The sequence below is a fragment of the Crotalus tigris genome, unplaced genomic scaffold, assembly GCF_016545835.1.
Source record: "Crotalus tigris isolate CLP2741 ecotype Arizona unplaced genomic scaffold, ASM1654583v1 scf7180000018011.1402602, whole genome shotgun sequence".
In the NCBI taxonomy this organism is placed as follows: Eukaryota; Metazoa; Chordata; class Lepidosauria; order Squamata; family Viperidae; genus Crotalus; species Crotalus tigris.
The window spans coordinates 160,253-182,781 of record NW_024096774.1 but is presented as its reverse complement, the minus strand read 5'-3'; the positions used below and the strand labels follow the sequence as shown (position 1 = coordinate 182,781).

The following is a 22,529-nucleotide window of genomic DNA, read 5'->3' as shown; positions in this document are numbered from 1 at the left end:
CCTCTAACTATTTCTCATAGTGCTTGGTCTAAGTCTTCCACCATCTTGACAATGCTACTTTGAATTTGCTCTAATTTGTCCCTGACCATTTTGAATTATAACTATAGTATTGCCAATGATGGTAAAGTAGTGTGAAATATATGTGGAAATCCCACTTGTCCAGTATTGCTATAACAGATTGTTTTATACATACTGAAGACTTTGTGGCTATTTCATAAATTGCACTAAGCAATTGAAAATCAAAATTTTTCTTTTTTTTTTTTTGTTTTGAAATAATTGGACTTACTGGATTATCTATCTTGTCAGAATTTTATAAGGGTCGTTTGGGAATGAATTCAATGTTTCTTCATGAAGAAATGAATACACAGCCAACATTTACAATGAAAAATTTCAAGGCAATCTTCATGGGCAGCATATTTTCTCCTTTGGAGGTATTTAAATATTGAACCATAATTATCGGCTGAACAGAATTACAAATTAAAGTTCCGGGGTGCTTTTGTTTCTGACCCACACTTCTATCTAATGTATTGGGAATGCAAGCATAAAAGTATAATCTATACTGAAATTCATACTGAAAATACTGTTGTTTTTATTTAGATGTGCCTTGTTTTTCAACTGATACTGATAATTGTACTCATCTGAAGTGAACATTAAGTGATCTGTACATTACCAATGAATTCTTTATGTATTTATTTTTTAAAAAAAAATCCCATTAGCATTTGTGCATCATTTGATCTTTTATAAAGCAGGCCAAGAGATATGTGGCCCTCAAAAGCTACACATGACAGCTTTTCTTTGTTATATTCTCTGTTAAGCCATTCTTAATTAAAAATGACTCCTTTTATGGGAGCAGGGGTGTCAAACTCGCAATATCACGTGTTGTGTCATGATGTATCGCCACTTTTTTGCCATTGCTGGCAATGGGGTGGGTGCAGTTTTGCTATGATGCATCCAGCCCGCAGGCCAGCAGCTTGACACCCCTGTTGTAGAGTCTTTAAATATACTACAGGCTATGGATCAATTTATTTAGAATTATTTAAATATCTTTTTTAAAAAACAACAACACAGTGTTCAAATTTATGTAGGGCATACAATTCTTTGTCCCAACTGTATTTTTCTTTCCAATATAGATAGGAGTTCAAATACAAAGAATAAAAGAACAAGATAACAAAGGTCACGATTCACAGCAACTTCAGAAAACGGTAAATGGGCAGCAGTGAATTATGCCATAAATGTTTTTTCTGAGAATAATACCTTCCATGTTAATCTACCTGAAATGTGTAGGGGAGCTATGGAATTTTCCAGACTAGTCAGAACTTCCAAAATCACCAGTCTCTTCCTTTTTGTCACTTCTTTAAAAAAAAAAAAAATCCTGTAAAGTTTGCCTTCTGCAGCTCCATTTTCAGTTCTTTAGTGAGGGGGTTGTCATGGGTTCTTTTTAAACTATACTCTGTTTGTTTGATTGACTCAAACTCAAAAATTCATCAAAAGACTAGATCGTAGACTATTGGATTCTTATAGCTCCTAATAAGGATTGAGGAAATGCTCTGTTTTGAAAAATATCCAAGGTACAAAACTGAAAGATACAAATATATATGTGCAATTTTTTTCTATGTCTTTCTTCTGCATTATACTATATTTCTATTCTACTTATATGATACAATGTTTTCTATACTATATTCTAGCACTACTTCTATTATACTATATTCTATACTATTATTTGTACTTCTGTGCTACTACTATACTATTTCTACTGCAAATATATTATCACTATTACTACTATACTTCATTTATCTGTATCCCATCTTTATTATTTGCACAAATAACTCAAGGCAGCGGGGATATTCCACATATCTTCCTCTTCCTATTTTCCCCTCAACAACAACTTTATTAGGCACAGTGGGTTAAGGGAAAGTGACTGAACCAAGTCACCCAGTTGGCTTTCCTGGCTAAGGTGGGACTAGAATTCATGGTCTCCTGCTTTCTAGCCTGGTGCCTTAACCACTAGACCAAACTGGTTCTTTAATCTACTACTCTACTCAACTCAACTCTACTATTACTATATATAACAGTGTTTTAACTTTTACAGACCCTGATCTGCCTTTACATCCCCCCCCCAATTTCTTCTATTGTCAATTTTTCCATTATTAATGAACAGCAAGTAAAGTACCTTATATTGGACTTGGCTTGGCTGTGCTTCTCCATTCATTCATTCATTCATTCATTCATTCATTCATTCATGGACCCTCTTACTTCTATCAACAAAACTCATTTTATTTGGCTGTTTTCTATTTCTTGTTGTTCTACTGCTGCATAACTTCCCAAATATATGTGTCTTCCATTTGTTCTCCATGTCTTCTGTCCCACCTCTTTCAGGTTTACAGGTATAAGCAATTCTGTAGTGTTGACGCTGAGGAGAAGCTCAAACAGGAGCCAAGCAAGGCAGCACAGATGTTTTTCTTCAGTTTGCTTTTCCATAAAGGTCCTTTTTTATAAATATCTATGTTTATTGTGATGTTTATTTTTGCACATTGTTTAATTTCTACTGGCCTTCATTTTTTAAAAAAGACTACTGTATGATGCTCGGTATACATAAATGCAGAATCAGGATGCATAATCAAGTAAACATTCTAATTTCTACTTCTTATTATACAGCCTTCTGGCCAGAAAATCACAACAGGTGGGTCTATTGCTCTAGAAGTATATGCCAAAATATTTGACCAGGAGATCGTAACTGAGTACATAAAGATGGATAGAATTCGACAAATATTACAGGTGCCTTTTTTACCTACTGTTTTCATATTTACTGTTAAACTATTATCTACTCCTCAAGGTCTCGAACATTCATATTTTAAATATTATCTAACAGTCATATTTTAATAATGTCAAAATATTGTTGACTTATGATGTAATTCCGTTGGCAAGCTTTTCTTTTGGGGAGCAATTATTCCAATAAAGTTTGTATCTGATTATCAGATTTGCTTAAATGAATCAAATCTATTTTTCCAGGCAAATCGTGAAAAAGGACATCTTCTTTGGATGAAATATCTTATAGATGTCCTTAAAAATCTTCCAAATATTCACTGGCAGAAATATTTCATGTCTGCAGAAATCCAGCGTATTGTGCCAACGTGTACTGGGCTACCTTGGCAAATAGGTTTGGTCCATATTGCTCACACAGAAGTTGCTGGAAATGGTAGGGCAATATGTTTTATTCATTATTACATATATATACATATGTATATGTACATACATATATAAAAAACAAACATTAATGTATGCATTGATTTATTTTCTTTCATTTAAACAGTTCAGTTACTGATGACCCCAGAACCAACATCCCAAATCACTTGGCCTGACATAATTAACAGTGATATCAAACTGAAAACCAGACTGAGACTTCAGTAAGTACAATCAATGTAAAGTCCTCATGTAAAAAGAACATCGTGCAAAAATGCCTGGTATCATTTATTCCTCAGCAATTACCAAATGTCGGACAATCTGTTGTTTTCTTTGCTGTTTCAGGATAAAGAAGGACATGATCTTAAACATGGGAATTATTACACCCGAAATTCATGCCCTTCTGGAAAAAAAGGCCACATTCACAGCAAACATCCCCATAAATATGGATGTTGCTATGAATATTAAAGAAAAGACCTTCGAACTTGAACTTCCACCATGCAAGGAGGAAACAGACATAATTTCTCTAAGGTAGGCTCTTGTTACACTACGAGTAAAGTTTTTTTTTTGTTGCTTTTCTAGTTTTTATTTGCAGATTTAGAAAACTAAATCAATTTCAATAAAGTAGATTTATAGAATTTATCCAGAATAAATTCAGTGTATATAGACTAGACATGTCAAACTCGCAACATCACGTAACGTCACACAATGTACCGGGACAGTTTTGCCATTGCCGGCAATGGGGTGGGTGCAGTTTCTGGATGATGCATCCGGCCCATGGGCTGGCAGTTTGACACCCCTGATATAGACTGTTGAAGAATACATCTTAAGAAGTGCTTTCATTTTAGTTTTAAATCATAACAGAAGATGTCACATGACCACAATGATTTACAACAGCAATCTTAGCACTCTACATTACAGTCATTAACTGGGAATTTCATGTTATTAAGTGACTACGCACCCCAATCTAAGTTTTATCAGTTTTGGTCTTCCTAGCTTCGGCATCAGCAAGATTAGGGTATTCTTCCAACTCTCCTTACTCACCTATCCCCCCCTCATCTCTGCCTCTGATTACTTCCAAGATCTGACCAAGGAGTTTAAACTCCTTTTAATGTTAGAAAAGTATCTCATATTCAGGGATAGTAACTGAATGGAAACCAAACTGAATTATTTTTCCTTTTGGTTAGTTTTGACTAAACTAACTATGTCTTTGAAGTCCTTGGGAGAAATGGGAGATCTCAGCTGGATCCCAGCTATTAGAAACTATATATATATATATATATATGTAGGTCTTTGGTTGTTCGGGTTTTCTCCCACGTAAAATTGGAAGTGTCTTGGCGACGTTTCGACGAAGTCCCATTCGTCATCTTCAGGCTGGTGCTTTCAGCTTCGTGCCTCGAGCTGCAGTGTGTGGTCTTGGCTGTTTCTTCCTTTTAACTGCCAGTGGAGGTATGAACTGATTGGGTGGGAGCTTGGCTGTGTTCTGATTGGGTGGAGGTGTGTTCTGATTGGTTAGGGGCTTGGCTGTGCTCTGATTGGCTGGGGGGTTGGCTGTGCTCTGATTGGCTGGGGGGTTGGCTGTGCTCTGATTGGCTGGGGGAGTGTTCTGTTTGGTTGTGCTCAGGTTAGTCTGAGTTGCAGAGGGATTCAAGATTTTGGGCTGCCCTGCCATTCCTTGGCTTCGCGTTCGTGGTCGTGCTTCCTCTTCATGGAGGGTGTCAGTTTGCTTCATGTATGGATTGGGGGGGTTTAAAGTGGCTAATGATGCAGCTGTGGTCTGGCTTCTGGTTTGTGGTCGTGCCTCATAGTCAGTGTGGCTTTGGGTTTGTTTTTTGCGTGGATGTTTGGTGGTGACTCCTGTGTGGTTTTTGTGAGTGTGGGTCTGGTATCATTTTTTGTGTTAGGGAGTCGTTTGTCAATAAGGGCGGGTTTCCAAATGGCTGGTAGGCGGGAGGTATCATCTCGCTTGTTCATGCTGTGTGGGCGTTTTTCTATCTCGATGGCTTCTCTGATTATTCTGTTATTAAAATGTTCACTTTTGGCAATGGTTCTGGTATTTTTAAAGTCAATTTCATGTCCTGTGGCTTTAAGGTGTTGGACCAGGGAAGATGTTGGTTCCTCTTTTTTGACTGAGTTCTTATGTTCTTCAATGCGTGCACTTATTCTTCTGTTGGTTTGTCCGATGTATGTGGTGGGACAAGTGGTGCATGGGATTTCGTATACTCCTTGATTTTCTAATTCAATTTTATCTTTGGGGTTTCTAAGGATGGTGGATATTTTTCTGTTTGTGCAGAATGCTGTTTTGATGTTGTGTTTATGGAGGATCAAACTCAGCAACAAGATCCACCCCGCACTTTGGGACAAATCCAAACAACTTGCCGTCTGGAGAGCCGAAACACAGACCACCTTCAAGACAGATACACACACCAACAAACTCCGAAGACTACAAGAACGCCAGAAACAAACCCCTCCTCCCTCACAGCCACACATGAAGCAAACAGTGCATAACATCTCAGATAGGATCCTCACCAAAGCCGAAACCAATGTCCTTTCCAAAGGATTCAACTTTGCAGTCGCTCCCAAACACATCCCCACTGAAACCATTATATGTGGAGTTGAAACCAGCCTGACTAAAATCAACCCCGACGACGCCAACAGAATCAGACTCGAAATCACCAACATCCTCTGCACCAGCAAGCCACCCAAAAGCAACTTACCCAAAGAGGAACAGACAGCACTACGTAACCTTAAAGAAGACACCAGCATAATAATCCTACCAGCAGACAAGGGCAACGCCACGGTGGTTATGAACACATCTGACTACCAAACCAAATTAACCAACCTACTCCAAGACTCCACATACAAACCCCTAAACACAGATCCCACCACCTACCTGGAAAAAACCACCAGATCCAAAATAAAAGCCTCCCCCATTAGCGAAGAGATCCAGCAAAGAATCATTCCCAGAGAGAAATCATCCAGATGCCCCAAACTCTATGGTCTCCCCAAGATACACAAAGAAGGAACCCCACTCAGACCTATAGTCAGCTCCATAGGCTCACCTCTACAAAACCTAGCCAAATTTCTCGCCAAACAACTACAGCCCTATGCAGAATCCATCACCTCACACGTAAAAAACTCATTCCAGTTTATAGAGATCATAAAGAAACAAAACTTACAGCCCAGCGACCTACTAGTGAGCTTCGATGTCATATCCCTCTTCACCCAAGTGCCTATCAAAGAAGCCTTGACAGCTATTCAAAACAAATATAACCCCCCCAAACACATCTTAGATCTGACCAACCACTGCCTATCCAACACATACTTCATCTATAATGGACAAAAATACAAACAAACAGAAGGAGCACCCATGGGATCACCCCTCTCACCTGTCATTGCCAACCTCTACATGGAACACTTTGAAACCCAAGCTCTAGAAAAATCGGATCACAAACCCAAACTCTGGCTCAGATACGTAGACGACACCTTCATAATCTGGCCACATGGGAAAGAAAAACTGGACAACTTCCTCACACACCTCAACAGCCTACACCCCAAAATACAGTTCACCATGGAAACAGAAGCTAACAACCAACTTCCCTTCCTGGATGTCTTAGTCTACAAGAAATCCAATGGCTCCCTAGGACACACCATCTACCAGAAGAAAACACACACAAACCGCTATCTGCACGCTCTCTCACACCACCACCCAGCACAGATCAACTCTGTAGCCAAGACACTCATCTCCAGAACAAAACGCTTAGCTGACGAACAACACCTAAAACCCGAACTACACACTCTCACCAATGTACTAACATCCAATGGATTCCATAGAAATAAGATTACAAACCTAATCCAAAAAGAAACCCCCACTAAAATCCAAGACAAAGAACAAGAAAACGGCAAAGCCCTCCTCCCATACATAAAAGGCACCACAGACAGAATCAGTAAGATCCTCCATAAACACAACATCAAAACAGCATTCTGCACAAACAGAAAAATATCCACCATCCTTAGAAACCCCAAAGATAAAATTGAATTAGAAAATCAAGGAGTATACGAAATCCCATGCACCACTTGTCCCACCACATACATCGGACAAACCAACAGAAGAATAAGTGCACGCATTGAAGAACATAAGAACTCAGTCAAAAAAGAGGAACCAACATCTTCCCTGGTCCAACACCTTAAAGCCACAGGACATGAAATTGACTTTAAAAATACCAGAACCATTGCCAAAAGTGAACATTTTAATAACAGAATAATCAGAGAAGCCATCGAGATAGAAAAACGCCCACACAGCATGAACAAGCGAGATGATACCTCCCGCCTACCAGCCATTTGGAAACCCGCCCTTATTGACAAACGACTCCCTAACACAAAAAATGATACCAGACCCACACTCACAAAAACCACACAGGATGTCACCACCAAACATCCACGCAAAAAACAAACCCAAAGCCACACTGACTATGAGGCACGACCACAAACCAGAAGCCAGACCACAGCTGCATCATTAGCCACTTTAAACCCCCCCAATCCATACATGAAGCAAACTGACACCCTCCATGAAGAGGAAGCACGACCACGAACACGAAGCCAAGGAATGGCAGGGCAGCCCAAAATCTTGAATCCCTCTGCAACTCAGACTAACCTGAGCACAACCAAACAGAACACTCCCCCAGCCAATCAGAGCACAGCCAACCCCCAGCCAATCAGAGCACAGCCAACCCCCCAGCCAATCAGAGCACAGCCAAGCCCCTAACCAATCAGAACACACCTCCACCCAATCAGAACACAGCCAAGCTCCCACCCAATCAGTTCATACCTCCACTGGCAGTTAAAAGGAAGAAACAGCCAAGACCACACACTGCAGCTCGAGGCACGAAGCTGAAAGCACCAGCCTGAAGATGACGAATGGGACTTCGTCGAAACGTCGCCAAGACACTTCCAATTTTACGTGGGAGAAAACCCGAACAACCAAAGACCTACATACAAATACCCGCGAAAACCTCAGAAAAAAGAGCTTTCGTCGGAAACTTCCGACATCGTCAGGGTTAAAAGCTAGTCAACGGGAACAACTTATATAGAATTAACAATTTAAGCATTTACATCCTGGTTAATTCTATATAAGTTGTTCCTGTTGACTAGCTTTTAACCCTGACAATGTCGGAAGTTTCCGACGAAAGCTCGGTATTTATTAAATTTTTCCAGTTTGGATTTTTCCTGGTGGTTGTGATTGATTTATTTTATGATATGGATATACCAAGGAATCGTGTTTTCATTGACATTATATATATATATATGGGTTTTCTCCCGCATAAAATTGGAAGTGTCTTGGCGACGTTTTGACGAAGTCCCATTCGTCATCTTCAGGCTGGTGTTTTCAGCTTCGTGCTTTGAGCAGCAATGTGTGGTCTTAGCTGTTTCTTCCTTTTAACTGCCAGTGGGGGTATGAACTGATTGGGTGGGAGCTTGGCTGTGTTCTGATTGGGTGGAGGTGTGTTCTGAATGGTTAGGGGCTTGGCTGTGCTCTGATTGGCTGGGGGCGTGTTCTGTTTGGTTGTGCTCAGGTTAGTCTGAGTTGCAGAGGGGTTTGAGATTTTGGGCTGCCTTGTTATTTTTTGGCTTCGCGTTCGTGGTCGTGCCTCCTCTTCATGGAGGGTGTCAGTTTGCTTCATGTATGGATTGGAGGGGTTTAAAGTGGCTAATGATGCAGCTGTGGTCTGGCTTCTGGTTTGTGCATCATTAGCCACTTTAAACTCATATATAATATGAGTAATAATATTAAAAATATGAACCCTGGGTATATTCATGTTTAAAATAAGATGAGCACCAGAGTAGTTAAAACTATAAAAAGTTTAATTAAAAAACGCCAAGCTTTCGCCGTCACCTGCCAGCATCATCAGGGCTTAAAACGCTAGGAAGTGAGGAAGTCCCTTATAAGCAAGCCAAGGTCTGCGCCCGGCTCCTCGATCTTGTCATCGGACCTAATTGGGTGGATTGCACTCCGATGATCCATTTCTTCCTGCACCACTTATCTACGTGTATGTCATCACTTATCTTATTTTCCTTGGATTCCAGGATAGGTGAAATGCCCTCCCTATCTCCCTGGTTGTTCTCACCCCCTCTTCCACTTTCCCGCTCGGGCTTGTTTGATAATTTGCATTTCCCCTTTTTCTTTTCCCCCCAATCCACATCCATGCAGCTGTTCTCTCTACGAGTGTTTTTTCTTTCTCCAATACCTTCCCCCTCGTGCACAGTTGTTACTAGGGTGGTCTTGTGTGACATTCTGAGCTATCTGGGTTACAGTGGTGAATTGGGGTGATTCGGTAAGCCGTTTGTCCGTATGATAAACCTCATAAGTATGTCCATGCCCAGTCATCATGTCTCTCCCCCCCTTCTTCTGCATCTCTCCTCCACACGCTACCATCGATACCATTGGTACAGGGGGAGGTGGGATTTTGGTCTCATCCGACGTCATCGCGCTCCTCTTCCACCCCCTCCTCCCTCCAACGTTTCTTGTTTTTATATGAGTATGCTGTGGATCGTTAAAGTCAATAGGTGACACGGCAAGCTGGTTTCACAAGCACCGCCCCCTCACACATCCTCCCATCGGGGTTCGCTCTTCTCCCTTCTCTTCGGGCTATTCATCCACACGTCGTCACTCTCAACGTCATCCCGCATTCCATACGCTCTTAATTCGGATGGCGTCGCTGGGCGGGGGAGCCGTCTCGTCCTCTTCGGATCGATCGCCTTCCTTCTCAGAAGCTGCAAGTGGGATGTCAATCTTAATTGCCTCTTCACCTCTCCATCTGCGATGTTTTCCTGCATTCTAATTGGGATATCCCCAGTGTTCATAACATGGAGAGTCCGGGCTTCGATTTTTACTGCCTCCCTGGTCTTTTGGAGGCACGTCTGTACTATAGGGGTGGTGGGGGCTCCTTCCCCTCTAAATTATCCACAATCTGTCGGGGGGTTGGCATATCCTCCTTGATTTCTCTGCTAAATATGCCATCAAGCTGCCAGTAACAGGGTGGGTGATCGGTCACACTCCATGATCTTAATGCCAAGTGTGCCATGCAGAGGTCAATATGCCAGTTAATAGAGTCCCTATTGGAGAGCCATGCTTCTTTGAGCAGCCGGCCTCCCTTTGTATTGTCACTTGCCAAGATGCATACCTCATTGAAGTTAAAGTGGTGGCCAAATTCCGCCATATGTGCCCATATCTGGGAGTGCTGCTCGCCCCTTTTTACTGCCAATTTGTGTTCATGGACCCTGGTCTTCACTCGTTTAGAGGTCTCCCTAACATAGTTACATGGGCAGTCCATACAATCAATCTTGTATATGACTGCCGATCTCTCCATGCTGGGGAGCGGGTCCTTGGGGCTCATAACAGCAGCACGTAGCGTTTGATTAGGTTTGTGTGCTACTTTTATATTATATGGCACTAGAATTCTTGCCATTGCCTCTGAGACATTGCAGATATAGGGGAGGGTTACCCGTGTCGTCTGTGGCCCTGGTTCATCAGTTAATGGGTTACTCCGGGTTTCAGATGATTATAATGATTAATGAATCCTACCGGATACCCATTGTGTTTGCATATTCAGAAAAGATAGTTTCTTTCCTCCTTCTTTGCTCTGGCAGTACTGCAGTGTGACTCCACTCATTTAAATAGGGTTTTGACACAGCTGACTTTATGAGCTATTGGATGATTACTCTCATAATGGAGAATCCTATCCGTACAAGTTGCCTTTCGGTATACCCTGGTGTTCAAAGACCCATCCAGTTGGCGTTGAATTAGTATATCCAAGAATGCTAATGAGCCCTCATTTTCTTCTTCCATTGTGAACTGGATGTCTGGGTATACCGAATTCAAGATGCCCATAAAGTCAGTCTTGTGCTGCTTCTTGATGACTACAAATGTGTCATCCACATAGCGGGCTCAAAACTTTGGTTGGTATTGGGCCATCACTATGTGTTCTAACTGTTGGAGCACCACCTCTGCTATTATACTAGAGATCGGAGACCCCATGGGTGTTCCCTTAGTTTGTTCAAATATAGTGCCCTGAAAGGTGAAGTAAGTCTTTAAACAGACTCCCACTAGTTTTATAAGATCTTCAGTCTGGAGGGAGTTCTGTTGCTGTTCCGGGTTTCTTTGATTCAATCGATCCCTCAGGACCATGACCACAAGGTCTTGTGGGATGGAAGTAAAAAGAGAAACCACATCAAAGGAAACCATAAGTTCATCTTGCTCCACCTTCAGGGCTCTAATTTTCTTTAGGAATTCGTCTGCCGATCTCACAGTGGTGTTACTATTGTCGGCCAGGTGGCTGATGCGCATGCTCAGCGACTTGGCTAATTCAGAGGTAGGAGTGCCCCTAAATGCGACAATAGGACGGAGGGGGACATCAGGCTTATGTATCTTGGGTAGTCCATAGAACCTGGCAAGAGCCAAGTCGCTGGGACACACCCTTCTCAAAACGTCATCACCCATCCTCCTATTCCATTTTAAGCCATCAAGAAGCTTGTTAGTATGGCTTTTGAGTGTAGTCGTGGGATCTTTATTCACCACCTTGTATGCTGTTCTATCATTGAGCAATTCAAGCGCCTTGTTTATATATACTGCCTTGTCCATGACGACATTTGCCCTCCCCTTATCTGCTGGGAGTATGACAATAGTGTCATCGTTTTTAAGTTGGCTCAGGGCTTCCCTTTCACTCCTAGATAGCGTTTGGTAGCATCTATGATTCATTATAAGGCCTGTGACTTGCTGCTTAATGGAACTCTTAACCTCCTCCCCCGCTCCAATGTGGCACAGAGCAGGTTCAAGTGCTGCTACAAAGTCAAGCGTACCTGCATCCATGAGGTTCTAGCCCACATCCCGTTGCAATAAGGTAAGTTGTGGTTGGGTTAACATTTTAGTAGACAGGTTGCATACCAATCTTCCTGGGTAGGTGCTGTTATAGGAGTTACATAGATTGTTCATTCTCTGTTGGAGTGCCTCCGTCGTATGCCAGGTTGTCCATTCTGTAGTTAGCTGAATATGTTGATCCAGCATCCAAAAATGCTGGTTTGTCAACTCAGTGCTGCAGTAATTTCGATGATCTTGGACCTATGCTTTTAAGTTGTTTATGCGCCTGTGTTGGTCGTTAATCAGCGCGTGCATGGTACGGCACTGAAACTGACGAACCGCTTGTCGGCATTCCAAGGAGTCAACAGTCGGTTTCCTCCTCAGCAACCTTGGTGGTAGGTTCTCCTTAATGCAGCCGTGTAGAAATGTTAGCTTGCAGTAGTTGATGAAATACGATGCGCAAACTTCTCCCACTTCCTAGCTCTGAGCAAAACTGCTCTGTCATATCCATGAGTAATAATATTAAAAATATGAACCCTGGGTATATTCATGTTTAAAATAAGATGAGCACCAGAGTAGTTAAAACTATAAAAAGTTTAATTAAAAAACGCCAAGCTTTCGCCGTCACCTGCCAGCATCATCAGGGCTTAAAACGCTAGGAAGTGAGGAAGTCCCTTATAAGCAAGCCAAGGTCTGTGCCCGGCTCCTCGATCTTGTCATCGGACCTAATTGGGTGGATTGCACTCCGGTGATCCATTTCTTCCTGCACCACTTATCTACGTGTATGTCATCACTTATCTTATTTTCCTTGGATTCCAGGATAGGTGGAACACCCTCCCTATCTCCCTGGTTGTTCTCACCCCCTCTTCCACTTTCCCGCTCAGGCTTGTTTGATAATTTGCATTTCCCCTTTTTCTTTTTCCCCCAATCCACATCCATGCAGCTGTTCTCTCTACGAGTGTTTTTTTCTTTCTCCAATACCTCCCCCTTATCTTAGGCATTTGAAGCATAATGTTGTGTATTGCAAGAAATGTAATTTAAGCAGGTAACATATTATATTTTGTTTTAAATAACAATTTATGTACTATGTAGTTGGAATACTAAGTAAAACACAGCTAAAATAATACATGGTGACTCCTAAATAAAACTGAAGCACCAAAATCCTCTCTAAGGCAAGTTTTCAAGATATTCTGGAATGCCACTAAAGAGGGAGCCAACTAAAACTTTGGGCTCTTCTCACTTCATGTCAGGGTACAACTTGGAGCAAGCCATTTCTAGGCATCCTCACAAAGCAGAAAGTTTTGATTTGGATCAGCAGTCCTTTATACATCTTAGCTTATAACAATAGCAGTAGCACTTAGACTTTTATATTGCTTCATAGTGCTTTACACAGCATTCCTTAACAGTTTACAGAGTCAGCATATTGCCCCCAACAGTCTGGGTCCTCAGTTTTCCCACCCTTGGAAGGATAAAAGGCTGAGTCAGCCTTGAGTTGGTCAGGATCGAATTCCTAGCAATGGGCAGAGTTAGCCTGCAATACTGCATTTTAACCACTGTGACACCACAGCTCATATACAGTATATATTGAGGCAGATTTAAAACTAATAATCAACTAGAAATTGGTCCTGAAAGCTTTCTGGTAATCCCCGCAGGGACTACTAAAAGGCCATAACTTGGCACTATCAGATTTCTACAGTCATTGCATGATGTGCCAGTTGTAGCTTTCAAGCCATTGTCAAAAATATGGAACGTATAAAGGCTCATCAAAATTCAGTGACTATTCTTTTAAATTTATTCATCTTGCCACTTCTTTGAGGTACAGACTGTCATTTGCACATCAAGCAAAAATAATCTAGTGCATCCATAGCATCCATGCTAGTCTGAACTGATTATTTAAGCATTTGAAGGTCCACCAAGTCAGTTGAATAAATGCAAAATAAACAATTATACCACATGTACCTATGTAAAATGTTGCTGCGATTTAAAAAAAGAATCACTTCTTGTAGTCAGGAAGTGTACAATTGTTCTGTTTTTATTTCTCCCTCAAGTAGGGAATCACAGATCACAAATCCACTTTCATACTCTACCTTTAGGCCTTCTTTGTAACTTTTTTCTTTATGCCAAAGCACAAAGAAACAGTAATACCCCACTCTCAGGCATCTCCTTCTTGTTGTGCTATGTGATTTGGCAGAGAACCAAATGTGTATCCTGTGATGCAACTCGATTTGCTGGCTTCCATTGCTCAGTGAGAAAGAATTGATCATTAAGGTGATAAAGCTAGGCTATTGGCTTAAAAAAAATTAGAAAGGGCTAAGAAAAAAAGCAGCAGGAATAAAGAGGTGGGAATGCCAATGATCTGTGTCTAGAGATATACAGCCTGGGATTTGAGGATGATTTAAATTATTGAATGTGAAAAATGTGAAATCCACTTCCCTTTAATCTATTTTGCCTGGATGAGCCATCATATAATGCAAGTTGATTTGTAGTTTCGTTGATCCCTTCAGCTTGTCCTCAAGTATATCTAGTTAAGGGTTTTTTGTTTTTTTTTTTGTTTTTAGTTCCTGAACATTCTAGCTAAGCTTACCTCAGGATGTGGTTATCATATCCATTATGAATAAGAGAGAACTTGGGGGGAAAATAAACCTTATTTGTTCTCTGTTGTTTATTTATTGCAACGGCAGCACACCTTATGAATTCAGCAGCATGGCACAGAGAAAAGGAAGAGATGAAAGGAATGCAAAGCCACTTTTCAGGTAGAAAGGATGAGGTGTTCTGGGTTTCCTTCCCTGAATGTGAAATGCTGAAAAGCTTCACATTCAACATGGGAACAAGGATCGCCTCTTGGTTCACAGCCAGAACAGGTAACATCAGCTTGTGTTCCTAAAACAAGCCCAAGGCAATGGCATCAGCGGCTTTCAAGATACACCATAAGCAGAGAGAGAGAAAGAGACAGAGACAAAGAGAATATGTCCATGTGGGTACTAAGTAAGGAAGATAACTGAGATAGGCCACATTCATTACCAAAGCAGTGGGGGAGGAGAGAGAAACATGGCTTAAATTCAAAACAAGATGAAGGAATATGCTAGCGACTCAGGCACATTCTTTCTCTGGAGGAGAAAGAAATCACAGTCAGATTTACTAGAGTCTCTTACTATAGATAATATTAATAAAAGAAACTTCTCAGGAAGCTGATTTCTTCTTTGTGGGGCTGAAATTGATCTTGCAAATCTTTAACATTATACATTCAAATCTATAGAGTAATTTTGGGGCAGGGTGTGACAGAATATATTATGGGTTTTTGCCCTCTATTTTTGAAAATTTTAGATAGCTTTAACCAACCATGTCTGCATATGGAGCATATAAACCATATACAGTCACGGCTACAGAATTGACCAATTCTGGCTAAAAATTCTGAGAGTCCTAATATATCTGGACAACATCAGAATTAATTATTTAAAGCTATTTAAATAATTAACAGAGAGTCATTTACCACAGCAGAATAAAGAACTTGCTCTGTGGGATTCTGCAGATCAAGCAACCAGATTAGCTAATTTGCAAGAATGGAACTTCTCTGAGAATTATGATAGGGAATTCTATGATGAGTCAATGTCTTTTTTTTTTAATCAAACAAAATATTTTCATCTCTTTTTTTTTTCTTCTGCCTGGACTATACAGTCTCTGCTTTATAATTACAAAAGCATTACCCCAGTGCAAAGACTGACTCTCTTAGAGGCTTGTACCTAATTGTGGAAACAGCTTCAGGCAATACCATCTTAATTTTGTGTGATTCATCATGTTAAGATTTGGTGGAGCAAAATGGAAGGAAAGGGTGTTTGTCATCAGTTCAGTATTACAAGCCGTATCTCAATTCTTTTTCACCGTGCTTGTGTTTCTAAAGCAACGTTCTCTATGTTTCTTTTTCTCCTGCAGATTAAAAACATCTGCTATCACAAGCAATATTGAAGAGGCACCTGCTGTTGTATCTACCCCCGTTTTCCTCCCTGCAAATCTGTCTAGAACAATAGTAAAATCCTTTGATAGGTCATCAGAAAAAGGGGATAAAAGAAAGGTAACCCACACTGGATTTCCCAAGGTTGTTTATTTGTTTGCTGATGTTATATGCAATCGAAATGGCATAAAATAATTTATTTTTATTGTTTCCTGTCCTCCTCTCCCACCAAGATATTAGCAATAACTTAAGTAGTCATTATACTATACAGATAGTCCTCGACTTACAGCCACAATTGAGCTCAAAATTTTGGTTGTTAAGTGAGACATCTGTTAAGTGAGTTTTTAACCACCTTTCTTGCCACGGTTGTTAAGTGAATCACTGCAGTGGATAAGTTAATATAAATAAGTCTGGTTTTCCCCGTTGATTTTGCTTGTCAAAAGATTGCAAAAGGTCATAAGCAATGGTCGTAAGTATGAACCCAGTTGCCAAACATTTGAATTTTGATCACATGATCATGGGGATGCCACAAAGATTTTAAGTTGAAAAATGATCGTAAGTCACTTTTTTCAGTTATAACTTTGAACAATCACTAAATGAACCGTTGTAAGTCGAGTACTATCTGTATTATATATAATATAATATTAACCTAGATACTTCTAGGAACACCCCGCCTGTTTATTCTCTTATATCTAGAATCCAGGTATCTAGTATCTAATGAGAAGTAAATTGAATGCATTCTGATCCAGCGAAGGTTAATTGTGATTAAAGGCTACAAAATTTGATTCAGAGTTAATCATGTTAAGAAATTAATGACAACTAACTAGTATGGATTGCAGTGGATTAACCGTTATTGGCTACAAGAACAGAAAATTAGATATCATTTAAGTTGTTGAAGCAATAGCTGCATTTCTTTTATTAGAGCATCCAGAAGGTGACTGTAATATTTGATCAAGTTAAAATATTATGGCACAGCTGAATTATTTATCCTTATCCAAAGGAGTGAAATATAAAAGAATCTAATTGTACCTTAAAGATTAACCAATGTAATATCATGTCATGTGATAATTAGATAGATAGTAAGCGTGTAAGGTATCACTTACACTGCTGTTTTTGTTCAAAAAAGTAGTATTGGCCATCTTCAGGGAAATAAATAAAACTGTGAGGAAAAAAAATGTGTCTGAATACGTTCATTATCCAACCAGGACACACTTCCATCAGAAAAGAAATCAGCTAAAAATCCCAATGCACAGCTGGAAAAGTATTTAGAATCAATTCACCAAACCAAATGCTTTGAAGCCTGTACTTTTGGTTGTAAGTCTTGCTTCCACTGGGCAGATATGCATGCTGGATGTATTGTACGAAGATCTATATACAATTTCATTGGAGAATATGTTTTCAAAATTTCCCTCAAGGAATGTAAGTCATATTTATTTATTTATTTTTATTTTTATTTTTTTGGGTTTCTAGTTCACACCAAAAACTTAAAAGCTACAGGAAAAAGCAATATAAATGGAGCTTTTAAGCGTTGTGTTCTAATCTGTGAAAATCTCACTGTGACACATAGTGTTATGTAGAATACATGACACTTGCTCCTAGTAATTAGGTTAAGTAAATGATGTAATAATGACATAAATTCAACAGTATATTTCAAAAAAGACGATGAAATTTTACTGGTTAACCTACCAATAATTCTTTTACCACTTACTAATTTAAATTATCCACTGTTCTGGATTACTGTGCTCAATTTCTGATCCTTAATTCAGAACTCTTTTTAATGTTTAGTAATGCAGCATTATGTATTATATTTATTGTTATTTTTCACACAGAGATAAAAATAACATTAGGAGGGAACAGTAGGATTTTAGACAAAGATAAAGGTGTCCTCAAATCAAGGTTGGCTCTGATAATGACATAGCCATTATTCTTGGCAACAATATGGTGGTGGTTAGCCAATACCTTCTTTAATATGTTTTTTTTTACTTTACATTCTTGCCTAAAGTCTTAGGATCCCTGGGGGTTTCCTATACGAGTATTAAGCAGCCCCAATTCTATGACTACTTTAAGAATAGCCAAAGTCAGATAGGTGCTGCTACCTTCTATTGCTAAATTTATATTACTATCGAATGGCTCTATGTCTTGCTATGTCACTACAGTACATATATGTGTGTGTTTGTACATACAGTACATATAAGTGTGTGTGTGTGTATATTAAAAGTAAAACAATGATTGTATCAATAGTTCCACTAATAATAATTCAAATAATTTCAGCTGATCCAAATGTCCCAATTGAGAAGCTACGATTCACCATTCGGGGAGGTGCTCGTGTTGCCGAACAGATGGTGCATTTGTTAAGAAATGAAGAAAAGGATCTATTAATTAAAAGATTGAAAAAGGTATTTATTTTTGAGGGGAAGGTAACTTAGCAACCATTCAAGTCCCCCTCCCACCATCATACAGGACCTTTAGGCAAACATTTGATGGTGTTATTTTAAATTTTATGGTATTTAAAGATACCCATAGAGAACTACATAAATAATTAGTTATATACTGTTAGGATGATATGCTTTTCCTTTATAGATACCAAGTTATTTTGACTTTGAAAATACAATGTGGATTCTTAGGGCTTTACTATGCAAGTAGCTGCATTGGTTAACTGCGTTCTCTCCTCTAATTTCTTGAGAAAGAAATCCATCAAATGCTTTGCCCTGCAGAGTAATAAACAAAATTTATATGGACCTGAGAAACATTTGTTTAAACACAGAGACTATATGTGAGGATGCAAGAAAATCATGGCCTTATTCCACAAAAACAGATTGTTATCCCTTAGGAAGAGAGAGGCTATTAGGTTCAAGTGATTAACAATAATAAATAAACCCTAAATTAATACACTCCCAAATTTCATATTGCCAGCACCAAAATTCACTCCTATTATGAACTATGCAGTTAGTTCCATAAATCATCGTGTAGGCAAGTTGCCAACTAATGTGAACAGCATAGTTAGGACTATGAATATTATTGATTGCCATTAAATAAAAGAGCAATGCTTACAGTTCATGGAATGTGGCCTATAACAGAAGTCCCCAACCTTTTGGGCACCAGGGCACCAGTTACATTGAGAGAAGTTTTTCTGCGGACTGGACAGGGCGTGGTTTTGTGTGCTGCCTGCATCCTGGTCGATGGGGCTTTCCTTGTTTGTGCAGATTGGTTGCTGGCATGCCGCGGTCCGGTACCGGTCCACAGACTGGGGGTTGGGGACACCTGGCCTATAAGATTCCATGAGAGCAACCTTCTGCAAGAAGTCCATTTACACAGATAAATTCAAATCTGGATGAAATGAAGAATAATAATAATGATGATGATGATGATGATGATGATGATGATGATGATGTTGGAAGGGACCTTAGAGGTCATCTAGTCCAACCCCCCATGTATGAGTCAATCTCCCACAATCCCACTGCCCATTCCTATGTGCTAATTACTCAAGTCAGAAACATATGATTGGAAATCTCAGCATGACCATTTAGCATTAAGCCAAATGCAATTATATTATCTTCTGCTCAACCCATCAGTATCTTCAGAAGAATCTTGCTCTTTAGGAAAGTTAATCCTCACTTTTTCAATATGTTGGATTCATTTCTGCTTGCTTCATAATAAGACAACTGTGCAGAGAAATCTGTGCTCTTGGAACATTAATTCTGCATATCAATTTTGCCTAAACCTTCAGATTACATGAGATGACAGATATTCTTCTCTCTGGTAGATCCTTCCAGATAGCTCTGGTGAGAGCATTGAAAGTTCATCAAGCAGTGATTTTCAGGAGAGTGGTTTAAAGAAACTTATAGGTCTAAAACAAGTTCCTACCAGCCAGCAGCAAGATAATGAACAACAGGAACAGGATCAGAAAAGGCCTCAGTTCCAACAAAATCATCATCTGGAAAAAAAGCAACAACTTAATGATACTAGAAGCAGCAGCAGCAGTGATACCAGCAGCAGTAGTGATACCACCACCAGCAGCAGCAGCAGCAGTGATACCAGCAGCAGCAGCAGCAGCAGCAGTGATACCAGCAGCGATAACAGTGACAGCACCCAAAATAATAAGCATGTTAATGGAAGACAGCAAAAGGAGAAGAGTCATCCAAGCAGGGAGAAAGATGGGGCGGAAAAGAAACGCACCAAGAGGCCAGCTGAAGACTATGATGAGCAGGTACCCATCAATTCTAACTGAGAGAACTCTTTCCTTGCAATGGGCATTAACTCAAAATCTCTGTTGGCTGGGATATGGTTTGTCTGTTCCTTTAGCACTCCTAGAGTATCTAGGAGCATGGTGGCTCCCGTGGTTAGTATGCTGGGTTGACAATCAGCAAGACCACGTTTGAGACCCAACTGCTGCTGTGTGATGGGGTGAGCTCCCGTCATTTTTTCCAGCTCCTGCCGACCTAGCAGTTTGAAAGCAAGTAATTGCAAGTAGATAAATAGGTACCACTTCAAAGGGTACATGAAAGGAACCCCCAACTGGGCATTCCCTGGACAAGGGTGACGTCACCCACTAATCCTTTCAACCCAGAAGTGCTTCAGAGCTTCCAACATGAATGCATGCATGCAGCAGTGTGCATTTGGGTAACTCTTGCTTTGCTTTTTCTTCTTTGACATTTTGCAGGAACTTGGAGGCCAAGAACTGGCAAATCTTCACTTCAGGGAAAGCCAGATCGATCAGGTGAGTTTCAATATTATTGTGGTTTTTCAATTAAACTTTCTTTAGATTAAAATGGATAGATTACAATGCTTGATACTTCCATCCTTCTTTGGAGAAAAGGAATCCAAATAAGACATGATTGTGGAATGCTGCGGGGTGGCAAAGCTGATGCAAAAATAATTTAACTCAAGCAAATGTGTTGGCTAGAGAATGGAGATCAGATTTCCCCATTCACACTCATAAATTAATCAGCAGAGACTGTTTTTTATGACTTACCAGCAAGGTATTTCATGTAACTGCTGTTATATTTAAGCAAGCATATAAGTTGTCTAAATAAATAAATAAGCCAGTCAATCTGTCTAGAAGGCTGGGCAGAGCTCTGAAGCTGCAGAGAAGCTTTCAGAATAGTGCTGCTTGAAAGCAAAGAAAGACCTAATTCCAAATGCTGGAATGAGTGGTGGTCTCCCTTCAATCAAATTCATTAAAAAAAAGAGTGCCACCCCCACATCTATCCGAAATGTTGATTGAGTGACCAGGCATCATCTCATTGTAGTTTCAGCCAATGAACACCAGCCAGGCTTCTTTGTGTAAATTAGCCTGTAGTGGATATTTGTATTTCTTCATAGATTTTAATCTCTGCCTCAATAATACAGCTGTTTTCATCCTGTTTCATGTATTTCACCAAACTTCCATTTGATGGTCTCTACAGGTTTCTCACCTGATTTGGTTGAGACAAGCAATACCATGTGTCCTAAGCTGATACAATCAGTCTACGAGATAGTAATTCTTCAAAGCACGCATGCTCCTCTGATATAGATAAAATCAGTCAAGCTTCATGGGGACTTTCAGAATTGTGTCTTAAAATGTCCCAAGCTTCTTTCTTTTAGCTTCTTGAAGGACATTCCAAAAGGTACAAGACCTGAATCTGGGGGTCCGGTCTCTAAAACTAAGCCTATATTATTTTAGATGGTACTTTGGAATGGACAAACCAATTCTTACATCCACACAATATCTGATAGTGCATGTAGATATGACTGCTTTAATTTTTTGTTGCCCTCCCGTCCCCCAATACATACAAATGTAGAATGTTGCTGTTTGCACAGATATAACAACTTTCTAACATAACTGAAAATGGCTTTCAACAATTAATGCTTAGGGCACAGAAACAGAAAAATATTTACTCCTGTGTTTTGATAGACCTTCATCATTCCCTTCCATTCTTCTACTTTTGTCCTCTGCCACTCAGTATCCCTAATTCTGTTTAAATGTTGTATTACATGGTGCAGTCAGGCAATCCACTGCCTTATTCTGAAGCAAGCAGCAGAAATGACTCCAGCTGGCAAGAGGAGGTACGTTTTTATATAATTAATAGGAAAGTAAATAAATTGATATGCTTCTAAAAAGAATCACTGTAAGGAATCTGATATATCAAGTGATATATGTATTTTCAGAAAAAAATGGTAAGGAATAATGTACCAGTTGAGATAAGGATTATGATGCCATTATGCTGATAACTCATTAGGTCAGAGAGAATAATTAGGACTGGGCTGACCAAAGTAAAGATTTTCTCTCTTCCATGAAACTCCCTAATAACCTGGCTACTACCTTGAAAGGAAAGGCAACATGTGTATGAATCCGAAAACGTATTAACCCCAGTTCCTTTTTATAGGTTTCCGATTATTTATAAAAAGTAAAACAAAATTAAATGGACTGAACTGAACTGAATTGAATGGAATTGGTATTTCAGCCTCTTATTCATCCAACGTTTTTAAAATATTGGCTAAAATAATCAACCTATATCTTGCTTCAGGCTTTCTTCTGGCAGATGGTAGAGGGCTGCACAAAACCAA

At 39.8% G+C, this 22,529-nt stretch overlaps 1 protein-coding gene across 1 annotated transcript in view; it reads left to right on the top strand.

The window, feature by feature from the left end:
- LOC120309390 (vitellogenin-1-like) overlaps nt 1-22,529 on the top strand; it is a 57,410-nt gene that overhangs the window by 17,116 nt on the left and 17,765 nt on the right. Inside the window, 12 exon segments of the mRNA XM_039346562.1 lie at nt 307-431; nt 1,131-1,202; nt 2,656-2,775; nt 3,010-3,196; nt 3,311-3,404; nt 3,526-3,711; nt 15,965-16,103; nt 17,189-17,402; nt 18,255-18,379; nt 19,747-20,190; nt 20,644-20,700; nt 21,966-22,028. Coding sequence (XP_039202496.1) covers nt 307-431; nt 1,131-1,202; nt 2,656-2,775; nt 3,010-3,196; nt 3,311-3,404; nt 3,526-3,711; nt 15,965-16,103; nt 17,189-17,402; nt 18,255-18,379; nt 19,747-20,190; nt 20,644-20,700; nt 21,966-22,028 — 1,826 coding nt within the window.